Source organism: Cynoglossus semilaevis, chromosome 10, assembly GCF_000523025.1.
Source record: "Cynoglossus semilaevis isolate Cse_v1.0 chromosome 10, Cse_v1.0, whole genome shotgun sequence".
In the NCBI taxonomy this organism is placed as follows: domain Eukaryota; kingdom Metazoa; phylum Chordata; class Actinopteri; order Pleuronectiformes; family Cynoglossidae; genus Cynoglossus; species Cynoglossus semilaevis.
Window position 1 is genome coordinate 3,904,098 of NC_024316.1, and position 10,155 is coordinate 3,914,252.

The window sequence follows — 10,155 nt, forward strand, 5'->3', positions numbered from 1 at the left end:
TCCTAGGTCATGAGCAAAGGCAGCAGACCACGCTACTGCACATGTTGGTGGGTGAGAGTAAGGGGCTTGGGGGGTGCAGTGGGTACGTCACGATCCACAGTCACGTTCTGGTTGGTTCTGGTTCTGCACTGAATGTGGTCCAAAGCCCTGGGCTGCACAGTCTTAGAGCTGCAGTCATGAATCCAACACACATGGAAGTGACTAAGGGGTCTGGGAAGCAGCAGACAGAAATCGTGCTCTGTGCATTTACGCTCTGAGGGTGGGTTGGAGGTGGGGGGGGGTGTATTGAAGGAGCTAACAGTCTATCACATGGAAACTGAAGAAAAGAATGCACAGCTATTAATAACAACAAAACACAATCAGAACCAGAAGGACAGCAGAGGAGAAGCGTGGCTGCGTTTGATGAAGAGCCATCACTCTGTCTGGGTTTGTTTCTGTTGAGCATTAGCAGAATTCACTGGTGCTGTAACAATAATTAAAACATGAAAGAGAGTTATAAAAAAATATTATCAACAAAGGTCCTACTTAGAAATTGATGTTGGGGCTAGTGTGGTGCAGTTGCAGGAACCCTTCATTCCACTAGAAGGCAGTGGTCCTGATGAGGGAGCTAGAGGTGATTCTACTTTGTCTCGTTAGAAATCTACATGTTGGTAGAAGAATTGGTAGAACTGTAGATTTCACCATTCACCAATTGTAAATGATTTGATATAGTTAGAGAAGAAATGGAAAATTAAAAGATTGCAACATTAAAATTAAAAAACGTTATTAACGTTTTTAACTTGTTTCCACACCCGTATCCGTCTTAGGTTTTGATTTAATCAACAACAACAAAAACAAAAGAAACGACTAAAATACGGTTAGCCTTCACAGATCACTTCACCTGCAATTTCCTATTTTACCACAAGGTGGTGCTGCTTACACACTTGTCCGGCCAAGCCGTGGCATTAGATGTCCACTTTTTGTCCGCTTAATACCTGTTGACATTTGATAAAAGTAAACATGCAAGATATAAATACCTTAAACACATAAAGTACACGATTAATTAAATAATGTAATATAAATAATATAAATATAAATAATCTATTTTTTTTTGGTTGGTCCTGGTTAACACACTTGAGGACCAGATGTGTTTTGTGCTGGATCATTGCTAGACTACTAGACTATATTTGATATTTTTTTACATTATTTCTACCATGTGTTTGGCATATTTATGCAAAACTCTGCAGATATGATGTAAAATGTGTTACATTTATCCTCACAAATGTGAAAAGTCCCTTTAAACTTGCACAGGAGCAAAAATGTAAAACTAATCAGAGAAGGAGAAAAAAATAATATTCACTTTATGATTTGGTATTGAATAATCTTTATCCCTTGTTTTACCGAGATTTTTAATGTTTTGGAAAAGCTTGGAATTGACCTTGGACATTTTTTACTTGCACCTGAATTTAGATCAGAAAAAGGTGTGTCCTGCCTTGACCAACCTCAGATTTTTGGAGGGAGGAAACGTAGGGGGAAAACTGTGCTTCATTCAACCAATCCAGATGGAACTGCAGTGGCGCCCCCTCTCTTTTATCCAGATATGGACCAATCCTGGACTGGAAGCTCAGTAACAGGACTCCATGCATGCTGGTGGGTGCGTTTGTGACTCCACCCTGTTGTCCCGAAACAGGAGGAGGGTGGAGTGTGGGCTTGAAGCTGAGAAAACAAGTTCCCAGTCACTTAGTCTCTCCGTGAGTTCCCACTCACAGCTAATGATCCTCATGGAATTACGGTGCAGCAGGGAGAGCGCGTGAAGGCAGGAACAGGGAGAAGGATCAAGATGATGATGCTTGGTGGTAAAATGAACAAGGTAAGACCTCGTGTTCCACTGGAGAACCAAAGTTCTGCTCTCCAACTTTTTTTTTAGGTGGAATAACCACTATTTCCATATTGTACTGTTGCTGTGTTTTGGACTCTGATGGATGCTGTGACGCTGACGTTCCATGAGCTTTGATGTATTTGACTGCGTCATTACACACAGGCTGCACATGGAGAAATGAATGCTATTAACTTTTTAAATTTTTGGCCTCTATTCTCAAACTCTGGCCCTGTGACTAATCCAAGAACTCATTATTGTTTTGTGTAGCATTTGTCATTCTTTAAATTTTGGTTTCGCGTCTTCTTTTTTTATTCTTTATTTTATTGCATTTATACATTTTAGCTTGTTCAGGCTAACTTTATTTGTCTTTTAAAGAAGCATCAAATGCCGTGGCTTGCTTTAAATTACTCCTGAAATAATCTTTAGCTTTCTTTGAGGTCATTGTTAGCATTTTTGCTGACTTTGCTGGCAATTTGAATGTTTACTTTTAGCCACATTCTCAGCAAAGTTTTAGATATTTCTTTTTCCAAATATCTTTTAACTTAGTAATTTGTCATTTTGGCTAACTTTCAGTTCCTAGCTCATTTAGTGCCTTCATCAAATTTGTCCAATCCAACGTTAAGGTGGCTCCATTGTTTCTTTTAACCTGTATGTGTATTTTAATAGTGGCTGTAACATTATTTTACTTCTTAGCTAACCTTGAATCACTTTACTAACATTTAAATGTTTAATTACTAAGTACCTTTTGACAGTTTAAAGGTATATTTTGTATTTTTTTTAAGTAGTTAAGCTAATGTACCATATCCATTCTACCATGTCCCTTTAAAGGAGGAGCGTCAAACTCATTTTGGTTCAGGGCCCACATACAGCCTGATTAGATGTCAAGTGGGCTGGACCAGTACAATCAGAACAGAATTATAAATACCAATATTCTATCAGACTATTCTGTTTGTGCTTTTTTTTTTTAAATTTCAAAATTCTGCAAGGGAGCTGGATTGAACCGTACATCAAATTGACCTTTGTTGACATCCGTAAACCTGTGAGAAGGAAAGTGAGGTAACATCCGTACTCCATCATACCAGGCCCAGCGTTTCTTAAACTTCTTTTTTAATAGATATAAACGATCCAATTTGCTATTTGTTTCTTCTGCTGTTTTGCCTCCATTGAGATGGTCAAAATACCACCATCAAACAAGCTTCACCCAAATAGTTTCTGCACAGTCTCAGATGGCACTGGTTCTAAAATGATGGTACTTTTCGTGGCACCCAGGTCCCCCCTAGTGGTACCTGAACAGATCTAACTTTTTTGTGTTTTGTAAAATGCTGATTGTGCTACTTATTATTGGTTGATGAATGAGCAAAAAACTTAAGTTAAGTATGACTTCTCTTCTGCGTGTTAGGTGATACTTGGAAAGACACATATTTTTAAGGTTGTACATGATGTAAAAAGTTTGAGAACCACCGAGCTAGGCAATCCAATTGTGGATAAAAAAAAGCAATCTACCAAAGGCAGTTTCAGTCTGTGATACTTCTTATACAGGGCTTTTCTAACTCAGATTTGCAGAGATACAAACTTCTAAAGAGTTGGAGGGAGGGCTCCATTTTATAGGCTTGGATTAAATATATAATGATGTACAGTAAAATCTTTAATAAGATTAGTGTAAGTCACTAAAACTTGCTCAGAACTTGCACATTTTTTTGCAATTTTACTAGGTTATAATCCGCAGCATCAAACCTAAGGAACTAGGAACAGCGGTGATTAATTACTTCATTAATTCCTAATTGGTTAAATTCCTTACAGCAATTAACAGCTAATGAAATACACATTTTTGAAACCACTTCAGGATGTGTGCCAGTGTAAACACAAATCCACTCTGTGTCTGTGTCACTGCAGTGAAGACAAAATCCCATTCCCGATGAATCAGAACGTCACCACTGAGTCCCGGGTCGATCCTTTGTAATGGTTACGTCAGACTAACAAAGACTGGCAAACCCATATGTGCGTGTACGTAAAGACACTGATTAATGACTGCCAACTTCGTACAAACATCCACCAATTAGTGTTGGCCCGGCGTCAGGACGGCAGCGCCGTAACGTGGGGAAAACCGCTCAATAGTTTGAACGGTGAAGATAACATTGTTCAGCTTCTTCTACAGCTTTCCTCCACTGATAACATTAGGAACACAAGCAGGTTTTACTCTGGTGCAGATAAGTGTTGGTCAGCTTCCATTTACATCAGATTAGTCATGGAATTTTTGGGACATGGGAAAAGGATTTTCTGAGAAAACTTCCACAGGAAATTTGTTTAATTAATGCAACCCTTCCGTTAGCCAAAAAAAAAGGAAACGCTGGTAGGAAAAAAATGATTACCAGACTTTCTTTGTACCAAAAAAAAGTCATCAGGATTTATGACTATTACCTGTGAATTTGTATAAACGTATACAAATATTTAACGTTACAGTATTTATTTGCTACTATTTTTGTTTTTGTATACTTCTGTAGCTATCTAAGCTTCTTTTGGTTCAGTTTTAGATTTTCATAAGCATAAGTTAGTTGTTCAGTTTTAGATTTTCATAAGCATAATTCAGTTAGTTGGGTTTTCAACTTTTAGTCAATCTTTTTGCTAACGTGTATTAAATTTAAGTAATTGCAACAAAATCTTGGCATTTTCTCCCAGTTAAATACCCGTAGTCCTAGATTTACTTAGTAACCGGTACCATATTATTGCCAGTGTTTGGTACCCAACCCTGTTCCAGTACCATTGCCTAGAAGCAAGGTATTTAAACCAACTCGTCACCTAGCGACCGGCAGCACAATCCTCTATCTGTGCTCAGTGTACACTCTCCACAGCAGATATTCTGTATTTGTAATTATTACTGGGTGTAACCGAGAAGTTGGATGGTCCACACATGATGCTTGTGAGCCCCCTGTTTGCTGCCAAGTAAAGAATCTGGAGTGAAACAGAGACCGGGCTCACATTCCACTCGGTGCCAGATGCAGTTTCACTGAGTTCACAGTGGCAGCTATTCACTCCTACCTGGAAAATCCTCCTGCGACGAGTGAAAACGACTCCCTGCTGTTCGGCAGCAGACGCAGCAACAGGTTTTAAAGACATAAACAGCGTGCTCTGGTGCTAAGGTCTGACGAGTGTATATATACAGTATGCGAGAAATCACTTTACGTTGAAAGATGGAAGAATGAAGTAAGTTCTGATCGTCTTTTCGTCTCGTGATGTGACTGTTGTGTTGCTGGGTGTCGGCTGTTCTGAAACCATTATTCTTTGGCACAGAAATTTACTAAATTTGCACCATTGTCTGTCACAGAGGTGCCAAACGTATGGCCTGCGGGCCAAAACAGCCCCGCTCGGGGTTCAGTATTGGTCGCTTGATGAATGTTGAAGGTGGAAAAAATGCACAAACGCTGCATGTTAATGATGTTTTGCCAAATATTTCATTAAATATACATTTTTTTCTAACTTATTCATACTTATTTGCTTTAAAACAAAGTGGAAAAACATGGACTTATTGTTATTTCTAGGTAATTATGTTGTGATTGTACTGGTGCAGCCCACCTGACATCCAATCAGGCTCTGTGTGGTCCCTGAACCTCTGATCTATCAACTTTTTTCTGATTGCTATCGTGTAGTTTTGTTGCTTTGATATTTTATGATTTGTTATAGATAACTTCAAGGAACTCTGCCTAATAAAACCAAGATTAGGTCTAGACTCTAGATTTGTATAGCAACATAAACTAATTTGCTATTGCACGCTACAGGATTTGGAAATAGCCAAGATTTTACTTGGCAGCTGACATGACGACATGGTGCGGACTGGGGATACTTATAACCACATGATAGAAAAACAAATTTCATTTGTGAATTTCTGAAACGCTTGCGCTTAAAGGACTTTGAAAGTAAGTTGTGATGTTGCTTCACCTCAGTTTTCATTAAATCCCCTGGTATTTTGCAGCCAGATATAAATTGGTTGCCACATGTACATTTGACCTACAGTTATGCTACAAATTGTGCTTATTTTATTCTATATTAAACGTCAGATGCAAATGAACCAGACTAGGAACAAACAACTACTGTAGGAGTACTTCCTAAGTAGCTGACTCATTATGACTCAGAACTTTCAAGGCAGAGCTTATAAAGCAGACTTATGTTGGACAGATTTTTTTTTTCTTTTTTAATTTCTTGACCATTATTAGATTAAAAAATGCCACACTGCTTTAGTCTTATAATCACCAGTATCCCCGGGTCTTTTAGACATTTCAGTTAATGGGCTACAGATTTGATCTAATCTCAGCACTCCTTTACTGACTGTTATTTACCCAAGGATGTTACTGTATGAAAAACATCTTTTACATTGACTATATACAACATGTATATTCTAAAGACAGGAAAACTTGTTTTTTTCTATATAAGAAGAACTAAACCCATATTCCAACATTGTTGTGTCTCATTTACCTCCTGCTACCAAATCCTCCTAAAAGTGGATATTTAATCATCATCTGTGATGATGTCATCATTCTATGCTAAAACATAAGCTACACGGGGTGGTGTGTTTGTAGTAACTTGTGTTCACACACAAATGTCTATGTGTGTGTTTATAGATGTGTGTGAGTTTGCATGTGGTAACGGAACAGAAATGCATCAAGGCGGCCGTGAACTCACTGTAGGAACAGTCAGTCCCTGTTCCCTTCACTGCCTGTCCCACCCTACGGACACGACACATGCACACACACAAACACACACACTTTCCCATTTATTAACAAGCGTACATGCTGGACATGTGACACACTCTTTGTGCCAGGTGGGAAATTACACTCTGTGATTAATAACAGCCACTGAAAACATGACATATTTGGATGACTGTACAGTGCTCATTTCAAAAAGACTTTAAAGGGACAGTTTTGTTATTTTTACGTTTGTTTGCTTTAGTTTGCTTAACTAAAATGAATGCCTCTGTGCCTGCACAAGAGGACTATAATGGGTACAAGAGATGGTTCGATACTTTTCCATGTCTGTTGTCAATACTGCAACTTGTATCTGCCAATACTGATATCGATCCGATACCTAATTTCTGAGTCGATAGTGTCCCTGTTATCGGCATGTCACGCAAAGTTAGGTTAAGCAGATCTGTGATTTTTTGATGTTGAAGTTCAATTCTGAAATTTTGATCAAAGTCATACCGATATCGATCCTGCATATTGAATTTTAGAAAATCGCAAGGATAGTATGGTAAAAACTGTAGATCTCTTTTCATTCTAACAGATGACTCTTTTCATTCTCTTATTGTCTGATGATACTATATAGATAGACGGATGGATAGATAGATGGATCGATAGATAGATAGATGGATGGATAGATAGATGGATAGATAGATGGATGGATGATGGATAGATAGGTAGATAGATAGATAGATAGAACTTTATTAATCCCTCTGGAGTTCCCTTCAGGAAATTTAGGGTTAAATGAGTCAGGCAATGTTTTGTGTGCCATTTTCTAAGGTCAGAACAGAACAAAGCTTTGTTGTCCCAACAAAATAACTGAGATGCTGATATTCTGTTTTATGAAGTTTTTGAACTAAGAGAAAATAGTTCCCTCTTGTTTCAATATTGCTCTTTGGTCCGTATCACACCTCAACTGACTGTACATGTTATAACTGGTGGGGCAAAGTGACAGCTGTCTGCTGACAAAAGACCATCTGCAGCCAAAAGTGAGGTCAAATGAAGCCACTGCTACACAATGTCCACCATTGTCCAAATACCAACCTACTATATTTAGAGGGGAAAGAAGTTGTGGGCATTGCCCAAAGACTTTCAAGGATTGTGTGTGTACAGATGTAGCTCTCTTTTTCTGGATGTTTGTTTTAACATTTGTCATACAACACACAACCGTGCCTGTGTGATGTACTGTGAGTGCAATCGAACCCTTGATCCCTCCTTCAATCCAGCTTCTGTTCTGTGATGACAGGCAGATGTTCCACGAGGAAGGGGAGGGATCTCTGCTGAGAAAGCTTCTCTTTGACAGTACAAACCCAGAGAATTGTCCCGTTTTAATGCCCAGTGGCTAGAAATATGAATTAAAAAAAAATGGGGATTTTTTTTTTCATGCAGTCTGTGGTGTTGTGGTGAGGGTGGGGTCTTGTCCTGGCGCTGGTCAGATGTTGAAGATGTCTTTTGCACAGGAGAAGGAAAAGGGAAAGGTTGTCTGTTTCCACAGACTGTCCGAAAGGATGAAAATCTGCTGTCAGTGAGTGAAAGTTGGTGAGTTTTTCTTCCTGTGGTTTCACTTCTTTGTCTGCGTTTAGAGCTGCAGGATTTTTGTTGGTAATTTTAAAAAATATCTCCTTGTGTTCCTTTTTTTTTTTTTTTTTTTTTTGACCTATACATCAGGGCTGTTTGGTTTTCAAATAAGATGTAGACTTATTTTGCCTCCATTGTTCTTCATATTTTTAGTGAAAAAAAATGTTCCACAACAAATTGTGTGGGTCTCTATAGAAACAAAACTTTGCCTGTAACTGAAGATATGAAAAATAAATCCCACAAAATTTGTTTATATGACAGTTATTGTTTGTTGATGCTAAAAGCTAACCTAGTGCCGTACTGCCAGGCTAACTGGCTAAATACAATGCCATATCATTACAGAGAGGTTTTTTTTTCTTAATATAAATATATAATAACATTAATATATCCCAAGCTTTATCCAAAATAATAATAATTTTGCTTCTTAGTCCAGTTTTTTGTGTAGTTTTACATTACAGTTTGCATTATATTTGCATTGCAGATTTTAGTCTGCTCCTCAGTTGAACCTGTTGTGAATTTTGTGCCTAAGTTGTACAGTTTTTCATACTGCTTTCACACTTAATCCTGAATCAACTCCTGTATTGGTTGATATGGCATCATATCCCACTGTGGTTAAAGCGCATCGAGACTTTAATATGGGATTCTGTGGATTCACTGGATGACTTGTTCAGACAGGGATTGTGTGTTTATTTTGCGTGATTGCTAAACTGACACGTAGACATTGTCATGCGATCAGTATAGCATAGTAGGATTGATGGTTTTGCACCCAAATGAGTTAATTAGGATGGAATAACCGAGCATTAGTTAAGGAGCAAGCATGCATTACTTTGCAGTGTGCAGGTAACCATAGTTTTCTCTGTCCCCAAATGTCTCACTTCCCCATTTTAGATGCTCTTATTTATATTTTAAATCCAAAATTTTAAAATAGCTTGTTCTGCATCTTTAACCGTGAAAGCCATTCCTTATGTGTAGAAAGCTGGTCTCTCAGTGAATGTTGTTGTCCTCGTTAGTCTCCGTGTTCTGTTTTCCCCCTCTTGTGTCTGGAGCACCGGAAATATGCGTCTCTCTAACAGCTCACAGTGCTGAAAACTGAAAAGCTCTTTTTTACCACAGGAGAAATGTCTTTTAGCCATCGCTGCGCTGACAGTAATTACTATCCTGAGGCTCAGCATCACAGGTTGTTTTTAGTGCTGCTACGCTGAGACTGGAGCAGCTGTTTTCTGCTTCCTCTGTTGTAATCTGTGACCTCTCGAGGTTGTAAAACTGCTCCACTGTGGTTTTTCTCTGCTGGACTCCCAAGACGTTTGAAGTCTAGATGTTTCCTGGAGGTTTAGTTTGTATTTTTTTCTAACATTATTTGAACTATAGACATGGATCTTTTGTTTGAATTTGTCATGTTCTGTCAGCTTGGTAAACAGTTCACACTTTATTTCTAGCTGTAACTATTCTTTTCACATACAGTAAGCTACTGACCATTGCAAGTTTTGTGACCTCTGACCTGCTCTTCACTCTGGGACAATGAGGCCTCCTCTCATTGCCCCCATGACTGTCAGCTAGAACACAGAGGAACATGTTTTTCACCAGCATGATTTTTAACCACTATTTTATGAAACTTTTTTTATGCTATACTTTAGATAAAATTAGATCTTAGATTAGAGATGCAGTAACCGCTGGTTTGAGGGGTTTTTTTTTGTTGTTGATTGACATTTGAGTTTGGTGATGTAGAAGTTATGATTTATGATCTTTTCTATGCTCTTTTGTTCAGGAAATTACATTTTTATAGTTATTGTCTTTTTTGTTTGCCCTTTGTATTTTTGCACTACAGGACCAACATGATTCTTTCTAAAGTAATCCTCTTGACCTGATTGGTCAGGCTGGCTCATACCATATCTATCTCTCAAATTAGAACAGACATAATTGGGCTGAATCTAAGCTTCTTTTTTATTCATCTTTAAATCAATATTGTCTCAGTAACACCGGTATTTATTT

General features: G+C 38.2%; 1 protein-coding gene across 6 annotated transcripts in view; it reads left to right on the plus strand.

The window, feature by feature from the left end:
* The window catches only part of tns2a (tensin 2a), a 52,211-nt gene that overhangs the window by 8,026 nt on the left and 34,030 nt on the right, over positions 1 to 10,155 (plus strand). The window contains exon 1 of one of the 6 annotated variants that reach the window (XM_017036078.2): positions 1,506 to 1,849. The exons of 4 other annotated variants lie outside the window; for them this stretch is intronic. In XM_017036078.2, coding sequence (XP_016891567.1) covers positions 1,820 to 1,849 — 30 coding nt within the window. In that variant the 5' untranslated portion in view covers positions 1,506 to 1,819. Of the gene's footprint in view, positions 1 to 1,505; positions 1,850 to 10,155 lie in introns of those variants that run through there. One more of the 6 variants, XM_017036077.2, reaches the window with a different exon arrangement.